The sequence below is a fragment of the Parasteatoda tepidariorum genome, chromosome 11 (genome assembly GCF_982258835.1).
Source record: "Parasteatoda tepidariorum strain Cologne lab strain chromosome 11, Ptep-v5.0, whole genome shotgun sequence".
NCBI lineage: Eukaryota > Metazoa > Arthropoda > Arachnida > Araneae > Theridiidae > Parasteatoda > Parasteatoda tepidariorum.
In genome coordinates, this window is record NC_141765.1 from 80,967,865 (window position 1) to 80,994,487 (window position 26,623).

The window sequence follows — 26,623 nt, forward strand, 5'->3', positions numbered from 1 at the left end:
CCTGTCTTGGCGAGTGGCGTCTTTTGGCGATGAGATGAGAATTCGATCCGAGAACTGAAAATGGAAACACTGCTTTTGAACATTCTCTTGCTCGAAATCAATTTTTATATTATTTTGTGTTTAGTCTGATTGTTATATTTGTTTGTGTTGTGGAAATATGAGAAGATGTAATAAATAATAGTTATTTCCAACATGGAATACTTATTTGCAGCACATTACACTAGTTAAACAAACTGATAATTTCGCCATATTTAAATAACTTTTATTTTAATAACTTTATATTTTAATAACTCTTTAAATTACTTTAATAGCGATAGTTTTTGAATTCCTATTTTGTCTTTAAATAAAAAGCCTGGGAAATAGGTAAAAAATAGAGTTGTAATATTGATTGTTGTAGTAGTAGTTCATTTACGTCGCACTAATGCTGCACAATGGGCTATTTGCGACGGTCTGGGAAGCATCCCTGAGGATGATCCGAAGACATGCCACCACAATTTTGATCCTCTGCAGAGGGGATGGCACCCCCGCTTCAGTAGCCAGACGACCTGCACGCGAAGTCGAGCACTTTACGGTAGAACAGTTTAATGAGGACCATACCCTCGGTCCCTACTCAGACTGATCCAAATGGTCACCCACCCGCTCACTGACAGCAGCCAGTGATGTTGTTATATTGAATAGGGTGCTATAAAAATGAAAATTAGTAAACAATGTTAGTTAAGCATATAAAACAATATATTATATTAACGTATTAGTTTAATGTGTTAAAACATTTCTAATCCCTCTTTAAAATCATAATTGGAAAAAATATAAAACTTCTCAAAATAATATTAGATCATTTATGCACATCAAAGATCCTGAGGACAATGAAAATTACTAGTTAAATGGTTAGGTTATTTTAACTAATAATTAATTTAAAAGTTAGTCTAAACCATTGCAATTGGCTGTTAACAGTTGTTTTTTTTTTTAAATTTAAGTGACTTAAATTCTTTTATTAGAGAAAGGAAGAAATTTTTCAAATTATTATAATTAAATTTTCTGTCATTTGCATGTGGTCTTTCACTTGTTACGATCATTTTAAAATATTTTAGTCTGAAATATTATCCTTACCACACTGTGATCAGATTGACAGGCGAATAACAATCGGTTTGCTCTAACCAACAGATTATGTAAACAAAATATAAATAGATTAAAATGATAGACTATTCTGATCGTATTCTATTCGATCGATTCTATCCGTTTTATTTTTTGAATTTTCAGTAAAATTAGTGTTCAATACAATTCAATATAAAAAACATATTGTGCGTTTAAAGTAATCGCTCTACCAGTCTATCACTTATATACATAACCCACTTTCTGCTGTAATTTTCACTGAAATGAAATCTAATTGTAGTAACATATAATGGTTCAATTATAAAATTAATTTATTATTAATTCAAAACCTTAATTTACTGTACATTTAAGATATTAAATGAATATTTTTGATTAATAGTAATAAGTAAAATAATAATGCAAAATAGCTCTTTAAACACTACATTTCTCATGTGAGCGGGAAAAAAAAGGAAATAGCTTGATTTTGTCTCACTTATAACAAAAAAGGTTGGACGCATCACTTTCTAAGGACGGAGAAGGGGAACACCAACTTCAATTCTTCTCCCTCTCTATCTCTAGAAAATGATGGGTCTGTATTTTTCGTTTTTTCTGTGACAAAAATATAATTATTATTTTTCTTTTAAGTATATTTAAAATGCATAGTTTTTATTTCACATTATTTTATTTATTTTAGTTTTGGACCTGTTTTTTTGGAAGAGGGTAGAAATTAATATTGCCATTAAATTGAGATAAACTTTTAGCAAACATTTCTAACTTGAATTGTCATCAGACACAAGTTTTCAGTTGAAATTTGAGGATTCCACTTGTTAGGTGGAAAAGATTAAAAGTTTTGTTTAACGAAAAATTAATTTTAGTGATAAAATGACAAGAAACTTAGCTTTCAGTGGTGCGGAAACAATCGTAACTTGTTTTGCCAATAGAATGCTAATTTCATTTGGAGCATTTTGAGAAAGTGACCAAAATATCTATTGATGATACGTCCTATTTCCCGATAAAATGGTAATAAATTCTGTTTCTGTGTTCAGGAAACGATAGCAACTTGTATTATCAATAATCACGGAGCTCCAATAGAAAGTACTCTAGCTTGTCGGAAATTGATGGAAATTTTAATCGAAAGCTGCCATCGTTACAAATGCGAAAGTGAGTTAACTCAGTTAATAATAAATGCTGTTGGAACTTTTATAAATTCACCATGAACTGTAACAGGTTACCCAACATTCTCAGATATGAAAAAAAAATAGTGTTCGTTATTTTCATTGATTATTAATTCCTTTTTTATGTAGTATTAAGCTTTTGTATGTTTTCGTATTCTTTATAAAATTTCATTGAAGTTCGATCACTTTTTTTTTACATGAATACATATCAACTGGAGATCCACAAAAAAAATATTTTTTTCGCTTAGTTTTCAGAAAAATTTCAAAAGCATATTAGAAGACGTTACTAAACATCCGGAAAATTTGAATAAAAAATTAAGGTATAGGGAATAAAACTAAAATTTTAAAAAAATAGCTCGTGGTTCGGTAATTTAAAAAAAAAATAAAACACAAGAATTATTTTTGTTTGACTCTAAGATTATAGAGCATGTGGTTAGTATTGAAAACCCCTCAAAAAGTTAATTGAAACATTTTGATATTCACTAGATCCTCAACAAAAAGTGTTAAATTTGACACATATGTAAATTTATTTATTATAGTGAACTTACTTTAATTTCAATTTTAAAGAAATATTTTTTTATTTGTGTTGATATTTTTAATTACATTTAAGATGCTTAAAATTTTTTAAGCGCTTAGAGCTTCTAAAGTTCTTAATCTGGCTCAGTAGAAACGAACTGGTAGCTTGATTATTTTTCAACATGTAGGCGCCTTTGTTATTGTTTGTGTGAGTTCGATCCCCTCTGGCCTATGACTCCCAGTGTACAAAATGGTGACAAATATACGCTAAAACTGTCGTGGTTGTAATGTCCTCCAAGTTCTCATTAGGAGATAAAACGTTCGCGTTCCAATGAAGTGAACCGGGTTTGAATCCCAGCGATAATTGGTCGATACGAATTCCACACCCGGCTCGCACCGACCACAGTGCTGCCATAAAATATCCTCAGTGGTAGATGGATCATGGGTTAGAGTATCCTTGCTGTCAAGCAAACCGAGAGATTTTAGTAGTTTTTCTCTATATGTAGCGCAAATGCGGGTTAGTTCCATCAAAAAAATCCTCCACGAAGGCAAATTTCTCCCCAATACTTGAACCAGGAGTTTCCTTGTCTTCTGGAGTGGGTTCAAAATTATAAGGCTACGGAGTTGAACATTAGTAGTCATAAACCCAAAATTCTGTTCGGCTGTTTATTGAAGGTTATAAAATAAAATATAATATACCTCTGGGGATCGGAAATGGATCGTGTTCTGGTTCAGGTCTAAATTACGATCTGCGGATGGATAGATGGTGTGAGAATACGTCCTCCCGGTAAAACGGAATGTGGCGTATGTATGTTGTCTCCGGATCATTTTCATAGATAATTTCCAGATCGCTTCCAATAGCCCATTGTGCAGCAGCAACCGTTTGTCATTTCAACGACGGAGCAATCAATAGACTTATTGAAAACTAAACAAGCCCCTAATGATTCTTATTCTTTACTTAAAGATTCGTATTAACAAAAATTTAACATTCTTTATTGCATTAAATCATTCTCTTAATGACCATCTGCATTTGTTTGCATCTCTTTTTGAAATATAGACGTTTGATATCGTTATTAGAATGGATATTCCGCTAATATTTTAGAAACAACATCATTTTGCGACATTTAAATGATATTTCACTACTATTTCTGAAATCTGCCCAGTTTTAATTTTAACTAATATTTTATTTTATTTTATAATGTAATGATGAAAATTTCTAAATAAAACCTAATTTCTTCTTGAAGAAAATGAATGAATGGTATTTGGCAACAATCTAAAATGAAAAGTCATGTTTTTTTTATTGAAAATTTCAAATATGTATTTGATTTCATTAAGATATTTGAAGGATGTTTTGTGTTACTTGGATTTTTCTAATTTGATTCAAAATTACAGTTATATTATGCAATATAACTAATTATAAATTGACTCAAAAACCATAATTCTATGATCTTTCTTATTTATTTCCTTCTCATTTGCTTCCGAATCACGCGAAAAAGGTAACGCTACACAATTTCATACATCTTTTTTATTAAATTTTGAAGAAATCCTTTTTCTAAAACACTGCACAAGATAAAAGAAAGACCTGTCTGGATCAAAGATTGACCATCAATTTATCATCTTTTTTTATTTTTTATTGTTACTCTCTCTTTCCTTTCGAATCATGAGAAAAAGATGACAATCTACACAATTTAATATCGTTTTAATTAAATTTTGAAAAAAATCCTTATTTAAAACACTACAAGAGATAAAATATTTTTTATAGATAGTGTTTTCTACTCTAGTAAGCGCTGCAGACTCTTTACCACCTACAATTCTGAGTATCCGGTATATTTTGAGGCTATTTAACTTGAAGTGAGGTGGCGAGCACCGCAAACTCAACGTGCCCACAGTAACTAATGAAAAGACAGAAAACGGGGAAGACAGTGCAATCTAGTTATATTATAATAAACATAAATGGTGAAAAGATAGTAAGCATGTAGTTTGAGAGGTTATAAAAATTTAAAATTACTGTTAGAAATAGAATTGTGATAAAAGACTTCTTACTTTTGTCAAAGTCCAGGCAGTGGACTGATCGTAAGGACACTGTTCCCTGCAGAACACCGAAGTCAAGAATTATTGGGTGGATGACCACTTTGATCAGACTGCGTAGGGACCGAGGGTGAGCGGTATCAGTCCTCGTTAAACTGTTCTACCGTAAAAATGCTCGACTTCGTGCGCAGGTCATCGAGCTACCAAAGCAGGGGAGTCATCCCTTTTGCAGAGGATCAAAATTGCGATGACGTGTCTTCGGATCATCCCCAGGGATGTTTCCCAGACAGTCACCAATAGTCAATTGTGCAGCAGTAGTGCGGCTTTAATAAAGTACCTACCTTTGTCAACAATATTCTAACTTCGAAATTTAAATCTAAATGATAATTTGCAATATATACTTTGTCTCGCTAACTAAATACTAACACTAATGCATGCACTGCTTGCAACAAAAATAAATAGTAATAAGCAAGTTAAAAGAAGCCACACCAGGACTACAAAAAAAACGAGTTCTTTCTATGTCACCTTTTTTTTTTAAACAATATAATATAATATTTTTTAAAACGAATTTTCACTAGAGAATTATCAAAATTATTTAACAGCATTGATATCTTATGACAGCAGATTTGTCAGAAATTCTATTATTTATTTCTTTTATTAAAAATATAATTATCTGTTTAGAAATATTGCCTCACACAATTAGCGATCGAAATTGGCTACAGGTGACGTAGAGTAGAACTCTCTACCTATGACAATACTTCGCCTGCTCTCACCATTAGCGAGTGGAGAGTTTCTGTCTTCATTTTCAAATAGATTAACAGATAATAGATTTGACAATTAAGTTGCTGCTGTTGTTCATTGCGTCGCATTAGAGCTGCACAATGGGCTATTGGCGACGGTCTGGGAAACATCCCTGAGGATGATCCGAAGACACGCCATCACAATTTTGACCGTCTGCAGAGGGCATGGCATCCCCGCTTCGGTAGCCCGACGACCTGCTCACGAAGTCGAGCACTTTAGGGTAGGACAGTTTAACGAGGATCTATACCGCATAACCTCGGTCCCTACACAAACTGATCCAAGTGGTCACCCACCCGCACACTGACGGCAGTCAGTGATGCTTGACTTCGGTGATCTGCTGGGAACCGTGCCTTATCGATCAGTCCACTGACAATTAAATACGAAAAATATTAAGAAAGACGAAAATATCATAGTACATTCCTTTACAACCTGAAAAGGTCCCGCAGTGGACTGATCGTTAAGACACGGTTCCCAGCAGATCACCGAAGTCAAGCATCACTGGCTACGGTCAGTGTGCGGGTGGGTGACCACTTGGATCAGTCTGCGTAGGGACCGAGGGTGTGCGGTATTGGTCCTCGTTAAACTGTGCTACCGTAAAGTGCTCGACTTCGCGCGCAGGTCGTCGGGCTACTGAAGCGGGGGTGCCATCCCTTCCGCAGAGGATCAAAATTGTGATGGCATGTCTTCGGATCGTCCTCCGGGATGTTTCCCAGACCGTCGCCAATAGCCCATTGTGCAGCTCTAGTGCGACGTAAAGTAACAACAACTACAACAACTACAACCTGAAAAGAGGAGGGAGGGTCAAGACATGGAATTGGTCTTCTACCCATATGGCGTATTCTAGCACTGCGATCGCAAATAAATTATAGTAAGTAGATGTAACTAACGTTAACTTTCTAACCGAAAATCGTGATGGTAAAATCTCGAAATTTGTTTTTGTTGTATTGAAAACACCATGTATTAGTAGCGCCACCAAGTAGGCTTTCGGAAAATGATGACACCCTATTTCTCTTGTTTGCACAATATTATATTGAACAGAACTAAACAGCTAGAAACGGTTCAAGGAAATATTGCGTAAATGTAAACAATGTCGTTCAGAAGTTTCTATCGGAAAATATTTATGAAGTTTAATAGCTTAAATAAGCATGATTTTTCCCGAAAAGCATTTTATTTTTCTGAAGTTAATAAAGATAGAATCTGTTACCTCGGAGCTACTTTGGGTGCTGGTGTAACTTTGTTAATATTTAGCGATAAACTTCAGAAATTTGGTGCTAAAAGAGATATAGCATTAGTTCGTGCCAATCAACAAACAAAACCTGTAAGCTGAAGTAGAGTATGGTTTATTACTTAAGAGTCTAAATTGAATTTTGGGGATGATATGGTATTCATTTGCAATTATTTAATGTCAATTTGACCTTATATTTTCAGCTCTTCTGAAGCTACGCCCGTAGACAGATGTCCATCTCTTGCTCCTCCACTGTTAGTGACCTACGGGCTAGTATTTTTTTTAAAAAATAACCAACAAAATTTTTCCATTTTTTAACAAGTTCACTTTTGCCGCCAGGGCCCAGCGACTGTTCTGCATTAACCTAGTATCATTGCAATTTAAGGTCTTGAAATAGTTGAATTATTCACCCGAAAATACTGTATAAATTTCGCAAGAAGTAAATAAATAATGCAAACTGTTATTTCGTTATTTTATAACACCTGACACGAAATATCCCCAATCAATTCATTAAGAGGACGCTATGCCGTGGGAGAAACTTTTCATTGCAAATTCTCTTTCTCCTCTCTTAGAGTGAGCTCTGAAGTGCAAATGCTGAAAAAAAAAGCAACTTACAAACTATCAAAACAGAAACAAGTTCTAAGAGATTAACTTAGGATTATGACTTTTTTCATTTTGAAATATTTTTTCAGCAATTAAAACTTCTTGGCTTGCTCTTATGTATCTGAACTCACTTTTTCTATACTTTAAATTTTAAGTTATGGAGGGGAAACTGAATTTGCGATGAAAAGTTTCTCCCTTATAGTGCTTTCTTAATCTAATATACGAATCCCAGAAGATTTCTGTATCGGTATCTACACCAAAATAATCACCAGCTGTCTAAGAAATAGATTGGCATAAAAAATGAAAGAAAATAAATGAGTTACAGTGATGGGCTTCTATAAAGCTTGTGAAATTCTCTTTTTATAAACAATAAATTCAAATGTAATTTGTAAAATTTTTTTATGTGTATGTTTTTTTTTTTTTTTTTTTCTTTAGCAAAATGGACTTTGAGAGCAAAATAGACATTGATTTAGCCCCTGTGATTTGAACGAGAAATTCAGTTTCAGTTAGTGCTAATTGTCATTAGTTTAGAAATCTTAGAGAGCTAACATAAAATTGATTATAAACTAATTAATTACTATAAAAGTTAGGTTATAATAGAAATTGGTCACAGTCCATTTTTCAAATAATGTAAGCTCAGGGGTAGTTTAAACATATTCACAAATTGTTGTGCATAAACAATACGATCTTTTAAAAAAAAGTCTCATTAAGATAATGTGTTTATAAATATTGTACTTTAGAAGAGATATTTAAAAGAAGTTTAAATAAAATATTTTGTTATTAATAAATAAGAACATAATGAGAACTTACTTCCAGAACTTCAGCGAGTTGCAGGATGATAATTTTTTTCTTTTATCTTTAATAGATGTTCCTTCTTAAGCCAGAGCAGAAACAAAACTTAACCATCCCATAATTAGGGATTACCCTAAATTTTAAAAAATGATATATTTCTTTTTGATTTGCGCATATTTGAAAATGATAATGCTGAAAAACAACATAATACTATTGCTTGCCACTCTGCAGTAGAATTTTAATACTATTCTGTTAAATATTGTTGAATCTGATTTTGAGAGAAAATTTTTATTGTGCTTTTCCTTCCATTGAACACTCTATCCTTCATAGGTATAACAAAATTTGCAAACGGTAATATGGATTCCAATTTTTTTTATTTATCTTCTTACTAAATTAAATTAAGTCCATCTACCAATTTCTTAATATTTGAAATCTGTCAAAAAAGAAAAATATGTTTATTGAGAAATAAAAATTGTCTAACATTATATTATGTACACCTTAAATATCTAAACAGTGAAGATTAATATTTATTGTATTTCTTTTTTCAATAGTCTAAAGATGAAGATGTGCAAATGTCTCAGTTAACCCAGAGAGAGAGAAGATATATAAAATTTGCATCTGTTGAATATGATGGGCAGCTTTATATGACACCTCAAGATTTCTTAGATTCGGTAACCGATTCTGATCCTCGACGTAAGTTTTATTTTAATTATTACTGTCGATGGATGCATTTGCTAATTTATTTGTTTTTGTCCTACAGAAGTTTTGTATTTTTTCCTTATATTTTTAAAAACATATGTGAATTTTTTGAAATATTTAAAGATATTAACTTTCAACTACATTCAGTTTTATTTTTCTGTGAACCATCTATTAAATTATATTAATGTTGTTTATTTTCTTAAAATTTTGCTGATCTCTAATTTTATCTGTATTTTTAACTTGTTTTTGAGAGTTTCACTTTTCTTTAAACATCCATTAGTGTATTGATTTGTGCTTCCAATTTTAAATACTAGAATTATTGATAAGACACATTTTTGTTCTTTTTTTAAATTTAATTTCAGCTAGTATTTAAACAGAATTTCAGTTTGTAAGAATTAAAAACCATATTTTCAAAGGTTTTTTACCATCAAAAAAGTAATGCAAGTAATTAAAAAATTTTAGGCATAAATTAAAAGATAGAATAAAATTTTACTTGATTTAAAATATTTGAAATTGATTTACGTACTAAAAATTTTGGCTGTACAATATAATTGTGTAGCCAAAACAAAAATAGGTGATATTACTATTTCTTACTAGCTTATTAAAATAAACTATTATCTGTGAAAAGAAAACCGCTTTTTTCTTAGAGTTTTGGGTATCGTAATATGTTATCTAAAAAAACCCTCCAAATTTTTGCAAGTATGAAAATATGTAGCAATAATGACTAAAAGGATAGACAATGCTAGTTAGAATGGAATTTATTGAGAATCAAGCAAGTAAAAAAAAATGATCACTAAACTGTGCCCCCGGCGAAATCATGTGCCTTAATACTATCACATTAAAATATCAGGATTTCAAAACTATCTGTAAATTTGTACCACTAACTGTTAAATAAGCCATGTGATTTTCAATGAAATAGTCACGATTCATTGAATACTTCTAAAAATGATGCCTAAACCCTAAAAGTGATTACCGTAATTTTGCGGAGCTACGCCGCGGTGTTATTATTTTAAAATTTAGTATGAAGTCGTATCTAACGGGGCGGCCTATATAGTATTACTTTTTTTTTTCTTTAGAAAATTTTGCTTTCTAGAAGCTCCACTGGAAATTTCATCATAATTTTTTCCACCTGTTACTAGTGCTTTTTATTTATTTTTTCATGCTTAATGTTACTCCAAAGAATGGTCAACGCACCTGGAATTTTTCCCTCCCCCATCCTTTCTTGGAATCATTTTCTGAAAACAAATTCTCTCCTTCCTTTCTGCCCTATGAACAGCTGTTGAGTGTAGGGGAATGGACATGGAGTGGAGAAATATAAATCAGAAAGGAATGAATGAAGAAAATCAGGGTGGGGTCAGTGATAAAATCAGTTGTAAGACAAATGCCCCCCCCCCCATTTTTTCCAGGAAATATGACTCTTCCACTTGTCATGAGATGCCTCTCTACTCCCCTTTTTTCTTCAACTGGTTAATAAGAGCATGTGAATGTTAGATGAATAAAGGGCGCTGATGAGCTTGGGATGACATTGAATATTCTTACAATTAAGATGTTAAAGAAGAATTTCAAACTTTCAACTGAAGGTCACTGAAAAGGGGAAAAAGCAATGTGTGAGAATTTAACACATGGATTTTACACATCAGAGAAAGACTGTCCTAGGCAGAATCAGTTCAAAAAAGAGCTGTTTTCTGAAGCCTGATTTAAGAAGTGAAGATGGGGAATATAGAAAGTTGTTTAAAATGCTTGGGAGAGCACTTTATCTTTTTTTTCATTGCTCGTATTTCTGTCTTTAGAGTTTGACCATCTTTCTCAGCTTATTTTTTTTTTATCATTTAATCTTCAATTCTGATCTTCTGTTGCGTTTTTGTTTTATTATTATTTTTCTTTTGTTAAATTTTTTTTTTGCTTATACTATTTTCGTTAATTTTTTTGCTTTGTTTTAACTTTTGTTTTATTGAAATTTTACTTTAACTTGTTTTTAAGTTATACATTTTAAATGCCTCCCATTAAGAGGAAAAATTATACAGCTGCGTTTGAGCTGCCAGCAGTTAAAAGAGAAAAAGAAACTGTGATAAATGGCTTAAAAAAGTGGAAATCATCCCGGGACAAAATGAAACCGAAAGTGATGCTAAAAGTGTGGGTGAAAAAGTAAAAAGTAAAAGTGAAATAAACAATGAATTAATAAACCTATTTTACTCTTATACAGAGAGTTCTGATTTTGAGGGATTTTAAGTGCAGTGATATGGGATATCTAAATACAGGGGTCTGTCCAGGCCAAATTTACTACTGTTTAGCGGTACCTTCACAAATTCAACTTTAGGAAAAACGGTAGTTTCAAAAATACTTTTTCTTAAAATTTTATTTTTGTATCCCATAGGAAACAATTAATCCATATTTTTGTGTTGATTTTTTAATATAATTTTTAATTTTCACAAATGATGTCTAAATTTTCACAAAATAGGTACCTCTCAGAAAAACCTAGACAGACTCCTAAAATAAATGATTCTTTAGTTTTTCTTTAAACAAAATTTGTTTGGATTTATTGTTTATTTCAAAAGCAAGATTTTAGATTGCTGATTTAAAAGTAAGATCGTTTCATTTATATTTTTAACAATTTAATGGTTTTTGATTTATAAATTATTTTGTTCAGATTGGTTTTCATTTAACTATTTAAACTATGTATATGTATATATATATGTATTTAGAGCGTGTGTTAAGTCTGTAATTAATACCTGCGTTAGTGTAGTAAAATTTGGTGGTGTGGCGTATCCAGTGAAAAGCTTTTTTTGAGAGCTCTGCGTATATACCAAGGCAGCGTTTCTCCACAAAATTACGGTATTTGAGTTTGTGTGTTGTAATATTGTACTAAAATATATGTATTGTAAGTAATTAAGACTTTAAAAACCAATTGAAAATCTACAATAACTGCCAAAAAACAATAGATAAGCAATCAAGATTCTCAATAGAATCAAGCACATCAAAAAGTGATTTCTCAATTACGCAAACCAAAATTCATGTATTGTACTGCAGCCTATTAAGTCACAATGACAGTATAATAGGCTGCAAAATATCAATGCAAATGTATATAATACTTTTCATAGTAACAAAACAAAGTTCCACTGAGATTGATTTCTTTCAAAACAAATTAGCTTATAAAGTATTAGCTTGTAGCCAGTCAAACATGTGCAGTTTTTGATATTGTAATTGAAATACATGAGAAAATATTACATTACCAAAAACAGGATGGACGAAATGAAAGAGAAAGATCTAAATTTCTTTTACTATCTTTCATTTAACAATAAAATCCCAAAAAACCTTTTATTATTTATCTAACAATTATTGGAACTTCATTAAATTCCTGGAATTTGCAATGAAATTAAGCACCTCAAAAAGTAATTACACAAATTGAAATTCATGTGTTATAATAATATCATTTTGAAAATGTCAGGACTTGAAAGATTCATGTGCAATTCTGTAAAAAAGGAAGGATCCGTTGATAGAAGATTGTAAAAAGTCATGGATTTATAAATAATACCTACGTTCTCAATAAGGTATTATTTATAAATTCATGAGCGTTTCCTTTTGCATCTACAGTTCTTAGAATGAAAAAGTAAATGAATTTTTAAAAAAAAAAATTCAATTATTTTTTTGCCAGGGAGAGCATTCTTGTTGATTTCGCAGTATTTAATCTCAGTGTTATATGTTTATAAACCTCTGCGTTGAGTGCTTATTTATAAAAACATTCACAAGAGCAGAAACCTGTGTGTTGATCTGCACACCATAAAAAATTATAAATCTGCTGAGTCTGTGATTAGATATTTGTCTTTACTTATTTTTGTCTGCAAGGGAAAATAAAACTGAAAGGCCTGTTGTATAGTCAAAAGAATAGAAAGACCTGCCATAATCTTCTACCAGGAAAAGTTTTAGTGTTTCCTTATAAATTCTGCACCTAGATTGTATTTCTGCATTTTCTAGAAAATGGTAGGTAGTTGTGTCAGCTCTTTATTAACAATGAGATCATAAATTAGAAAGCTAACATATATTCATAATTTACATTGTAATTTTACACTTATGTTTAAATAAGATATTCTATTAAATAAAACTTTCTAAAACACTTGCAGCTCGACTGAAACGTAAAGTGCTCTCTAAAAAGGAACTTCATTCATTATATGATACTACTCCTCATAGACGAAAAGGGTCTACTAGTTTGTTTCGATCTTTGCATGACAGAGGTAATCATATGCTTTTAAAACATTTTTTTTTTAAATATCAAATACAGAGTTGTTTTTATGTTTTTTTTATTTTTTTTTAAACATTATCTAATCTTTCAACATTAGGAAAAATTTCTCTTCATACTGAAATGCTGATTTTTTTTGTTTCCAATAAATTGAAAACAAAAATAATTTTGTTTGATTGATATTTTTTATTGGTCAAATTTTTCATTTAAAAATATTTAATAACGTGGTTTTGCCAAGTATAACTTTTGCTTAATAAAATATTAAGTATTGTTGTATTGCTAGTTTTATCAAAAATAATTTTTGCTTGATAAAATATTAGGTATTGTTGTATTGTTACAGCCATTTTCATTGTTACGATATTTCATTCAAAGATTTGCCCATTTACTGTGTTAGTCCTTTTCTCAAGCTTTGCATTTATATATTACACTTTATTACTTTCAGTTCTTCCTTTTTGTAGTAAGTTTTGACTAACTTCTCTTATCCTGAGTTAGAACAGATGCAGTGCACAAAAAACAAGAAAAATGTGAATTACCCTGAATTACTTTTGCTTTAATGATCAGATCTTCACATACTGACTCGATCTTAATGGTATGAAGGGTTAATTTGTTAGATTTGAGATAAAAAAATCATCTGGGAATGTCATTTGTTAAGCTTAATTTTTACAATGAATGTTTAAGATCTTAAGGTTAATGAAAATGTCCATTTGATCAAGGAATTATTTTATAGTTTATTTTCTTTTCTATTTTAATATTGTTAACACATTTTGCATATCTTATTTTTTATGTGTATTGGCAATGAACTAGGCTTTGGCCTTAAGTGTTGCAAATTTTTGTAGCTGTACTATTATGCTACAAATTAATCAATTCTTAAATACAATGCCTTTTTTTAAAATTATTTAACATTGCCCAATGTACATTGTCCAGATCATCTCCGCAATTTGCATTCCTTGTTTTGGAAGATGATTTTATATTGCAAAGTAATTTAAACGACCATCGGTGTCATTACAAATGTAGAGCTATATAATTTACTCTAAACAAAGATTTTAGCTACACTAATTCTAAAGTTCCATTTTGCAAGTCAATAGTATTACTTTACTGGTTTTGAAAAGCTTTAAAATGTGCAAGCTGGATGTAAATATCAGATTTTTCATGCTGATTACTGTGTTAGTCCTTTTCTCAAACTTTGCATTTATATATTACACTCAAAAAATTATATAAAAATCCAGTACTAAATAATTTATAATTATCAAAATATACCAATACATTTAAATAAAATTTTAATTATTATTTTTTTATAGATAAGCCATTTTAATATCATATTTTCGATATCTGACAGAAAGATTATTATCTGCTGTGGTAAAAATTTTTATAATAACTAAGTTAAAAATTTTTAAAATTTTCTTCATTTGATTTCTTTCTTCAATTTTTTTCATTTGATTTCTTTCTTCAATTTTTTTTTCTAGTGTGAAAACTTGATTTTTGTTATAATTTTGAAAGATGCTTTTAATATTTTACTTGGTGATTTGGTAATCTCAAAAATATGTGTGAGATATAAGTATTAAGATGTCATTTTTGATCACGAATTTAATCTAAATGTACTGTTGTTATAGCATTAAAAAATGCAATATTGATTTTATACCCAGATCAAAGTGCTGTTTTGTTATAAATTCCATTTTTTATTTTATTTCATTCCAGGCATCATATCATATACTGAATACCTCTTTCTTCTTTCAGTACTGACAAGTAAGTTTATATCAAAAAGTTATAAAAAATAATAGAGTAGCAAGATAAATAGGCATTAAAATATTAATAATTAAATTTTTCTGCTTGGATTAAGTAAATTATAGAATTTTAAAATTGATGCCCTAAAAATATATGTAGAGCTAAATAATATGAAATTTTGTTGTATAAAGAGTGAAGCATATTCAGTAAATAGTATTCTATCGGATGAAATCAAATGATTTATTTTGATATCATATTTATAGAGCTTTGTTTAGTTTTTTTCCTTGTATTAATTTTTGTTCTTTTTAAATTTGTTCTCTGCATTAGTACTTTGCTGTATGCATTAGTTTTAATAAATAAATTGCATTATAAATAATAATAAATTATTGCCCTTTTGGAATGTCTCTTTTGAGATCTTGTAATACTTTTAGATTTTTTAGAGTGCAAATAAAAATGAGAGCAGTTTTTAAATATTAAGTTCTGATATTAAGTTTTTGAATGATAAATCCTACCAATTCTCAATTTTAAAGCATAATTTTTAAAATCAGTCTTTGCCTTAAGTTTTAGCACTAAATTATTATAAAATAATATTAATTTTTCAATGAACATTTTATTTTTGAAGTTATAATGAAATATCTAATGGTGTAAACATTTACCCCCTTCCCCCCCCTAGCCTCAGATTTTAACTTGAAATTGTAAATAAAAAGTTAATAAAAAGTTATTTTTACCTTTAAAACTATTTTTTTTTTGTCGCTGTATCTTCATAAATTCATTGTCAAAGCTGTTTCATGGCTTGTAGTTTCTTGACAGTTGTTCTTTGTCCTTGCTGTAAGTTTTGCAAAGATTCTCTATTTTTGCCCTCAATTTATTTGTTTATCTACCAGAGTGTGTAGCGTTTTTAAAAAGTCTTTAAAGGTGCTTATTTTCGTTTTTTAAAAACCCTAAAGGCGCTTTTTTTCATTGGGTGTTTTTAAAAAGTGCTTAATTTTCATTTTTCCAAAATTAGATATTTTTTTAACCATGATGATTTTTGCCAAGAATTATACAAAAAGTGATTGTTCTATTCAACTTTTTCATAATTAATTCAACCCCATTCTTTTTCAACAGCGCGTATGAAAGCGCCATTCCCTCTCATGTGCAACTCTGTTGCATTTTGTAAGAGATTCTCCATTTCAGGCTTAATTTTCCGCCCTTTGAAATGGAATTGAAAATGTTTTTGAATTTTCACTGATTACAGGGACCAACTAAACATTGTCATTTTTTCCCTAAGTAGCAGCAGATACTTTTATTTTTCTTGTTAATTTCAACGTTTGTGACACACCATCCTCTTCGTTACTGGCAAGCTATTGACCTTCTTGAGATATTCTATTTATCGATCAGTACCATAAGCTTTGAACTTGACTTGGGAATCATTCATTAATTATGTATTTTTGTATGGGTCCTCGGAGCAGTGAAGAATCCCAAAGCTTTATCACCTCAAAATTTGCATCTCCCTTTTATTCGTTAAATTTAAGAATTAATTGAGAATTTTAATTGTAATGTTTTTACCTGAAGCGTGTCCACCAATTCCATAATTTTTTATTGCATTTTGTTACTTTTTTATGCTTATTACTTTTTTATTAATTATTGAATTATTACTTTAAAAACAGTAGTGTTAAGTTGTTTTATGAGATGACTCAATAATATTTAGAGGCAAGATTGTGAAAAAATAAGAAGTTAGAGGCTTTTAATATTTTGAAAGCTGCAAGAAATCTTATGTTTAGTTATGTAAAAAATTTAAATTTGTCATTCCAAAAAACTTTCATTCATCTCTTAATGGTTTTATTTGCAAACAGTTGAAATAAAAAGTTCAATTTTCTCAGATATGTTAAATATTATGAATATAGGGACCATATAATAATTTACTTCTGACAGAAATGTTTAGCTTCCATACTCATTGTATTTACATTTCAAAATTCTCAAATTTCATTGTATTTACATTTTGCCTTCCGAATAATTTCAGATTCGGTCTTAGGAGCTGAAATTTTAGTATGTCCTTCCCCACCATTAGAAAAAACTGCATTTATTATTGGCAATTTTTTTTCTACTTACTACACAGAAAATATTTGGTAATCCAGAAAGTAGGTTTTTTGCAGTGGCATCACATTATTTGTTAGTGCCCCTGTGGCAGAATTATTTCGGGCCTTCTGCCACATACCTCTCTAATACTAATATCTTTGTGCAAAAAACTTTTAAAAATAACAAATCTGCATATTTTTTTTAAAATTCTAATATTATGGCCGATATTCTCACATTTTGTAAGGAGAAAACACATTCTTTTTCGCATTTTGTAAATCATCAACACATAAAAAAAAATAATAAATTCTTGAAATCCATAGCAGTAACGACAAAAAAAAAAAAAGATTGACGGCAAAATCAAGGGAATCCGACTCTTTGAAAAGGGTTTACTAAATACATGTTTTCATTTTGAGATTCAGTTGTAATAAATAATATCGCATTAGAAAATTAGAATTTTAAAAACAATTGTAATAACTACATAAAAAAATAGAACGAAAATTTCTGTAGAAAGAAATTTTTTTTTTTACTTCCCAAGGGAAAAATCTTTCTACAAGAATTGGGTAACGTTCTGCAACAATATTGCCGTGTCACCACAATTCTGCCAAGAGGGTTAGCACAAGCATATGCATTTGAGCTGATGATTCATTGACAACCCAGAAAAGACATTTTCAAATTGCTGACTAATCTGGCATGTGTTTATTGAAAGTTTCAAAATGTTTTGCGCAATCAAATACCCTGTCGCATACGAGATAGGATCGTTCATCTAAATTTTCAATGCAAGGAACACCAAAGCTTGTGTAATTTAGTGACAAATTTAAAAAATAAATAGTTTGAATGTGATGAGTAATTCCATAGTTAGATCTTGGTTGTAGCAATTCAATAAAGAATGTAAAATTGATCACACTGATGAAGCATGTACTCCTTTAGCCCAGTTCTCATAATTAGTTACTTTCATTCCAGCACCTACAATAATTCCAGAACAACTACAAGGTCTGATTTGTTTTTATCTACTGGTTGAGATTACAAACGGTATCCTTCTTTGACAAGGTCATCCAAACACTTGTGCTCTGGATTACTCGTATTAACTATAAAAGATAATGCTTATGCTACAACTGTTCTTTGAGAAACAAAAATTATATTTTTTTCTTAAAATGTATCTTTAAAGATCTTAATCTATGCAATTTATTTAAGGTCTGCAATTGAAGATGATCATCTTAAATTGCATATCTTTTTTGTTAAAACCAAAAATTGAAAAAATATTTTCAAACTTTTGAGAATACTTACTTTACTAGTGATGATTTACTGTATTTTTGATTTGAAGTGTATTCTTATATTATTTAAAAACATTTTGAAGTGCTGTAGCTTTATTTATTTTTAATATTTAATTTTAATAATTAATTTTAATATTTATTTATAAACTTTAGAACCTCAATCTGGCTTTCGTATTGCTTTTAATATGTTTGATACTGATGGTAACCAAAGAGTTGACAAAAAAGAATTTCTAGTGGTATGTACTCTTTATCTCTAATATATTTAAAATTATTTTGATTCATTAGTTTTTATAACATTACTGTTTATTTTATTATATCAAAATTGCTGAAAGACATAGCATCTAGTCATTTACAGTGGAGATACTAAAATTATTGACTCTGCCTTTCAAGTTTATTTAAACAAAATTCCCGAAAGAATTGTGCCATGTAGGTGAAAGTAGATGTACAGTAGTCTTCTGGTGCTCTTGTACGTTATGCTGAAATGTTGGCCGGATAACAAAATAGTTTGATAAGGCAATGCTCTGCTTCCTACCCACTCTCCCAAGAAATGGAAAAAAAAAACGCAGTTACTCATTTTAACATAAATGACTTATGAAAAAATTCTCATTGTTTATTAGTAAACTTCAAAAATATAAAATGAATTAATGCTATGGCTATGCTGAGTCAAAATGTACAGACGATCACTTTAGCTTTCTACATTTTTGCCTTCTCCACGTACCACAACGAGTTTTATAATGGCAGTTTTCTATGTTCTTCAATTTGTTTTTAGTCTGGATTGTCACAAACCAAATCACAATGGAATTTTGTCAGTACATGAATAGTAGTTTAAAAATTTCTCAGAATAAATCTTGTATATAAAAACAGCCTCTTTATTTATTTAAACTCATTATCTTTGGCTGTGTAATTTTATCTTTGTGTAATTTTAGATGATAAATTATTAAGTTGAATCATGTGTCATTCTTTTATGGAAAATAAAACAGTATTCTGTAATTTTTTGCACATTGTCTGTAAATTATTTATAAAGAATTGGTAGGTAAATTCAACAAATTGGATAATTGATGGATATGGATGCATTTTGTTTTTATTCAGCATTCAATTCTTATTCCTATTAGTGCCTCAATCTTATTCAAATATTTCAGGAAATTAAAAATAGTTATAATGAATAAAATTGTGATGTATTTAATTCTAATGTATATTTTTCTATAAACTTAAACTTAAGTATTTAAAGACAATTTTGGGTCTAACAGCTACAGTATTTTATGCATCAAATATAAGGAGTAATAGAATGACATGATGTTGACCTGCATCTTTATTTTTGAACAGAAATGCATTATAAATGTTTCATAAATCATTTCTGGTATACTTGTCAACAAAATTTTAATCCTACTGAGTATCAGTTTTCCCAGCCCCCTATCTCGAAATAAATTCTTATAGATTTGAAGCAGTCAGGAGTTTTACTTACTTAGGGTCAATTATTACTATTGACAACAGAAAACCAAATCTATCTGGCAAATAGGACTGTCTATGGTCTGAGAAGATTTATTAAATATATGTTTCTTTCTAGAAAAACAAAGATCTTAATCTACAAAACTCTTGTCCGTCCAGTCTTGACATACACTTCTGAAGCTTGGACAATGACAAAACTGGAGGGAAAATGTATCACAATATTTGAGAGAAATATTTTACGGAGTATTCTTAGTGGTGTAAATGAAAACAATAACTGGAGCAAGAGATTTAGCTTTGAACTGTACAAGATTTTTAAACAGCCTGATATTATTAAATACATAAAAATAAATGGAATGAATTGGATTGCCTACGTAATTCGAATGAGTGATGTCAATACAATAAAAAAAGAAACTGCTTTTTAGACCTGCTGGAACAAGAAAGCAGGGAAGGCCGCTGTTGAGATGGGCTGACTCAGTGGAGTCTGAATTTCTTGCAATTAATGAAAAGAATTGGAGATCAAAGATAAATCTGAAGTCTTCATGGAGAAATCTTCAAAGGAAGGCATTGGCTCATATTGGGCTGTCTGACCAACTATGATGATAATGAGTATTAGTTCTTGAATTATTTTGATTCCATCACTTAATGTAGCTGGACTATAGCTGGAAATATTTAGCTCCTCTCAACAGATCCGGAAAGACTCCAACAGACCTAGAGAGAAAGAAAAAGTAAACTATTTAGATCCAAAAATTTAATTTTGTTCTCATTTTGTTCCCCAATTTCTCACTATTATATACAATTCTAATATTTTATATGCATCTATATATACTTAAATACTCTTTTATCCAGCTTATTTTCATGTAAAGTGAAGGAAAATTATAAATGCATCAGAATTTTTTTTAAATCTTAAACATAGACCTTATTACATTATTACCTATATTCACCACTCAAAGTTAAGCCAAAAGTAACTCAGGGATTGGGAAATTCACAGGTAAGGGTTACTCGCGTGTTAATTCTCAGTCTTTAGTCTCAGTCATGATATAAATTTTCACTTTTGTCTCTTTCAAAAAATGACTTCATAAGGTCAATATTCTGATTTAAAAAAAACACTATTTAATTTTGTTCAATCTATAAGTTATTCACTATGTGAAATTATATATTGTAGAGCAATTTTTTTATTCAAAAGCTTTGTAATATTGAAAGTGTAAAGTATAGTCTATTAAAAAATAACGAAAAAATCGAATTATTTTTTATTTTGCAGATTAGAAATCAATTTGAAAAATAAATGAATTATAGAATCCTTTGTTTAATCTATTTGCGTAGGATGTCTGTATCCTTGCAAGACAAATCTGCAATAATATTTTAAATATGTACAAGGTGTGACTATTAATTTCCATGATTAATCTAATAACTTCTGAAAATTATTATGTGAATTACATGCCCATTTAACTGGTTTAGAAATAATTTCTACTTCTTGTAATGAACTTCTGAAATTGAGTGATTTAAAGTCCTCTTTTGGAATGCTCTTTAATTCTGATGTTAGAGTTTTTTAAGGACTTTGACATTCTCAAATATTTTTCCTGTATCAAATTTTGTTTATGTTGGAGATCCTAGGGATCTATCTGGGATTATGACCCATCTAGTATTAAAACCAAAGGGATCATCTTCACCAACTTAATTCAAATTCCTGTCTACACTAATGATAGTGTTATTGCCTAAACTGAAAAGCATTAATGGAAGCATAACTGCTATTGAAAGATCAGCTGCGAAAATACACTTAATTGTTACTGAAAGCAAAACAAAATATATGGCTGTGTGTAAGACATCAATAAACCTTAACTTCTTACAAATTGAATATCAAAAATTTGAACTTGTCGATGGCTTTAACTACCCTGGCTCAGTCAGAACAAACTAGATACTGAGATAAAATGACACATTGTTGTTACAAATATGTACTTAATCTATAAAAGAATTTTCTACTGTAAAAATTAGTAAAAAGGAAAACTAAATTCATGTTATATAAAATACAGTAGACTTGTGCTCGCATATGGTTCAGAAGCGTGACTGCGACAATAATCACGTAAAAATCTACTTGTTATCTTCGAGAGAAAACTTTGGAAAAAGAATCTGGGTAAGTGAATATCAATAGTACAGTGCTCTAAAAAAAGGACCACACTGGATAACTTTTGATCTAATGATCGGTTACATCCAGAATCTTTAGTTTTAAACCGATTGGAACTCAAACCCTGACTAAGGTATGCTGACTGTATTAATGGGGATTTCAAAGCACTGAGTGTGAACATCTGGAACACCTTGGCTGGAACTAAAGCAAAATGGAAAAATATTATATTGAAGGCCTTGGCCCATATAAAGTTGTTGAGACATTTAAGAAGACTGTGGAGATGAAGGATTCATCATACTCTTTAGAAAAATGTCAAAAGGATGTCATAGACATTAAAAATATCAGAATTGAAAAGCATTATGAAAAATGACTTTGAAGGTTGTTTGAGAAACATTTACAGCTAAGTACAGAAGTGCATTCAGGAAAGCAGTAGTTACTTTGAAATATGTTAAATGTGTAGGTAGTGTCATAATAATTTTTGAAGTTATTAACTCAGTCCTGAATATTAATAGAAGTACCTTGCAGTAATAAAATAAATGGAGGTGTTATCGACACAGCATTTTTCGATTTGATTTGATTAACAAGCATATTGGTTCTTATGGCTCATCTACCTGCTTCAACTTTGACTTTAAGCATTTCCTCTTCAAATTCTCAAATATTTTAAACAAAAAAGATGAGTGAACAATTCTATCAATAATGTTAAGACAAAAAACAAAACAAAAAAACACACACACATCACAAATTTGCTTACACAATACATATGGATAACATAAGTATCATGTCTCACTAGGTGTCTCTCTTTATATATCTATATATACATATATGTGTGTAAGTTCTCAGACCCAGCTAGGTTGATTCAATCTTTCACACCTTCAGTGGTGATCGATAAAATGAGTACCAAGCATGCTTGGAGACTGTCCATCGACCAGCCACCCGACCTGAACCTCTGCTCCTGCACCCCAGAGCTCAATGTCAAGAAAACTGGGATGGGAACAGTATGCCTTGGTTCTCCATAGGCTGTTGTGCCACTGAGTTTAGTTTAATTTTTATATAATATGGTTTATAAACATGTTTCCTCTGATGTATATATATGTAGCAGAGCAGGGCAAAAAGCTAATTTTTTTAAATTTGTTATTTCTTTTGCCAATAGTTATAAAATATTTTATAATATATTTCATATTGTTTTGCTTTTTTACAATATCAAGAATAGATGTGTTATTTTAGAGTTAATTAGGCAAGAAAAATGACTGTGTGAAATTATTTGTTGTCTCTATTCACAGTTATTGTGTACCAAAGTTTGCGCTCGTTAAAACAATTGTTAAAGCTAAAATGTGGTAGATTTAAGGTAAAAGACTTGTGACCCATTGCTGAAAATTTCAATAAGTGTTTACACCTCTGCATCATTGCAAAAGGCAGCCACTTTAAAACCAGTTAAATTTATTTATTAGTAAAAGTCTACTCTTATTATTTGTTACATTTATTTTTAATAAATTTAAGTTAAATGTTATTTCTTATAAAATTTATTTCTTTTTAATAAAGTTATAGTTAACAGTTTGTCCGGCTCTTTTGCTGCACCCTATGTGTGTATATATATGTACACAAATATTTATCAGATATATATACACACACACATATATACATATTTATCAGAGAAGACAAAAGTAAATAAATCAATTTGTCTCCTTAGTTCTCCCTATTTTGTTGAGTTATAAATTTGGGGCATATTATTACATTGTTATCTAAAAACATACAAAACAAATCGTGTGACAGTTATTGTGAGTTCTTTAGCAGTTAGCTCATTGTTTTATTGATAATATATATGTTAGTTTTTTGGGGATTTTTTAAGTTTGAAAACTGGTCTTATTTTTATTCCATTCTTGAGCACACTATTAACTTTTACGTTTTTATGTTTTAAAATTTATTTTATATTTTATCTGTTTTGCAAGTTTTCATTTATGTTGTATATTTATTTCTAAGCAACAATTTTTATTTGTTTATGCCTTCAATTTTTTTTAATAATTTTATTTTGTTGTAGTCTTTTTTTTATTATTTCCATTTTATTATTTTCTTAGGTTCTGCATCTTTTAGTTAAATCATTTTTTAAAAAAACTGCTGAAAATCTAGGACTTTATTCTGGTGTATCTCCTAATGTTGTAAGTAGTTCCAGTGTTTGCTAAGCTTGTTTTATACATAAACTATTTTTCATAAGATATGGGGTTTTCTATCATTGATGTTACTAGGAAATTTATGCTCTTTTTTACACATACACATATATATCTATACGGAAAGTCGACAAAATGATGGAAACACTTCTATACTAATACTTTTTTACATTTCTCAAGAAATACTGAAAGAATAATTTTATAACTTCAGAAGTGTTTAATTTCTCATACTTATCAATGCAGTTTAAATATCTTAGAAATTTGAGGGACTGACAATAAATTACAAATGGAAAATAGTGTTTTTGAAGACCCTATGCTGAAAAATGTAACAATAAATTTGTTACTTGTAACAATTACTTTTTGTTATTATATGTAATAATTGCACAAAATTTCTTAAACCTGTTTTAAATATTTATATGTAAAAGGATCATTTTTCAACTAATTGCAAACTTTATTTAATTTAAAATTGAGATATTGTGATTCAGTAAACAGCATATAAAAAAGAAAATTGAGCTTTTTAATCAGGCAATAAAATCTTCAGAATCTTTCTTTCTGAATTTTGACTGTAATTCAGAAAAGCCTTATAAATATTTAAAACCTTATAAATATTTTACAAAAAAAAAAAATCAATGAATGTGAAGTTTTCAAAAAATAAAAAGTTAACACCCTGAGTAATTTTTAACTTAATTGTTCTATTTTTACTTAAGGGTCTTTTCATGGTTTGATTTGGTTTGATAAGGGTCTTTTCATGGTTTGATTAGCACAAATTAGATATACTGTTTCATTAATGCTAACTATGTGAGTTCAATTACAAAGCCAGTTTTCCAAAATTAGGATTAGCATTTTTGGCTTTAGCAATATAGAGGTAGTTGCAATCTGGTCAATGTGGCATAAATATTTTTGTTAACAATGCAGGTTTTCACTCTTAATATTTTTAACCAACTCTCTAGATTAATTGCTGCAATTTCAAATGTTTTTTTCCCCTAATAAAAAAAGTTATTTACCTAAAAATAATTTCATGCAAGAATAAATTTCATATATATATATATATATTTTAAATTATTTAATTGAGGATGATGTCAACTTGGTGAATCAGAGTTCTACTTTCAATCTTTTATCTCATTTCTTACCTAGCTAATAACATTTTTACATCAAATTAAATTATGTAACTTTATATTATGTGTAGAATTTTGATTAAAGCAGTTGAATAGTTTTTTAGAAATAAAAATAGTATGCCATTGCATTAAAAATAAAATGCTTTTATGCTAAGAATGAGATTCATGCAAGAATTGAGATTCATACTATATTTACCTCCTTAAAAATTACCATTTTCTTTACTACCTTAGTTAATTCAAGATAGTAACTTAAACTGAGTTTGGAGGAAGATTAAATAATCGCATAAAGAAGCAAACTTTACATATCCATTTTAAACCATAATTGAAGCATTTAAAACAATTTTCATATATTTCTTATTTCCATTTTCAACTACTTGGTAACTGGTCTATAAGAAGTTCTATAATATTTTTTGGTATTTTCAGTAAAATGTTCCTCAGAAATGGGATATGGTTTCATACTTACATACTTATAAAAATTTCTAAAATTTTCTTTGAAGTTTTATTTCCACAATTTGTTTACACTTACTGTTCTTTCTGCAAGTGACAAAATTTTAATTGTATGTAACATGGCATTTTTCTGAAAAGTTGAATTTTAATTCATTGTGAAACATTGTTATTTTTATACTGTTTTATGTAGTTTCCTCCAATATTTATTGCACTTTCAGCTGGAGAAAATTTTTAGCACAGTTGCAAGAAAAGGAAATATGTTACGAAGAAAAGATCGATCTGGTAGCGATGTAAGAATTCTCTTTCTTAGTTTCGTTTGATCAGTTAGCTTGGACTTGCTGCTTTTGTTTTCAGTGCTATGGTTATTCAGAAGGCATGATTTTTGCTTAATGATTAATTTTTTTAACGCACAATAAAATGTATGTTGCTTCACTTTAGACTGCTTTGTTTTATTGCACTATTTTTTAGCACAGCATCAATGTTAAAATAATTTTACATCAAGTAAAATTTAACTTTGACAGGATGATGCAGATTTTGATACTGTGGATACAACTTTATTGATTCATTTGTTTGGAAAAAAAGGAAATGAAGACCTCAGTTATGATGATTTTTATAGGTAAGAGGAAGGTTAAATTATGACCCCTTAAATGATTAAAAATTCAATTGCCTTAAATTATTTTGCTAATATTATTGTCAAATGGAATTAACATTGCTTCAAAGTTAATTTTTCTTTGATTTTAAACTGCATTTGGCTTGTTCTACAATTTTATGAAAAAGACATTTCATTATAATATTTTGATATTGTTTGACTGTGAAAATACAAATAAAAAAGGTTTAATCATTTTTAATTAATGATTAATTAATCATAATTAATCATTTTAAAAATAACAATTTGAGTCCTATTGGAATTTGCTTATAAAGGTCTCAAGTAACCTCATGAAAATCCTCATAAATATTGTGATGCAATTTGGCAGGAGGGGAAAAGGGGCAGAGAAACTTAAATATTGATATTCAGTTAAATGATTTATTGTTTCTTCTGATGTAGCTTATATACTGAATTGAATTTGATTAAGCTGGAGACTTTAGAATAAATTATTTAGAAGTTATTAAGGTTTTATGTG

The 26,623-nt window shown here is 29.5% G+C and overlaps 1 protein-coding gene across 5 annotated transcripts in view; it reads left to right on the top strand.

Moving 5' to 3' along the window:
- Window positions 1–6,637: 6,637 nt before the first annotated feature.
- The window catches only part of MICU3 (Mitochondrial calcium uptake 3), a 58,871-nt gene continuing 38,885 nt past the window's right edge, over window positions 6,638–26,623 (top strand). For 2 of the 5 annotated variants that reach the window (XR_011638237.2, XM_016060845.4), the window contains exons 1-8: window positions 6,638–6,927; window positions 8,781–8,922; window positions 13,047–13,157; window positions 14,858–14,905; window positions 18,367–18,449; window positions 23,851–23,931; window positions 25,721–25,792; window positions 26,024–26,118. Coding sequence is in view for 4 of the 5 variants with exons in the window: in XM_016060845.4 (XP_015916331.1) it covers window positions 6,697–6,927; window positions 8,781–8,922; window positions 13,047–13,157; window positions 14,858–14,905; window positions 18,367–18,449; window positions 23,851–23,931; window positions 25,721–25,792; window positions 26,024–26,118 (863 nt within the window). In the remaining variant the exon portion in view is untranslated. Of the gene's footprint in view, window positions 6,928–7,049; window positions 7,089–8,780; window positions 8,923–13,046; window positions 13,158–14,857; window positions 14,906–18,366; window positions 18,450–23,850; window positions 23,932–25,720; window positions 25,793–26,023; window positions 26,119–26,623 lie in introns of those variants that run through there. The other 3 variants (XM_071187663.2, XM_016060856.4, XM_071187662.2) reach the window with 3 other exon arrangements.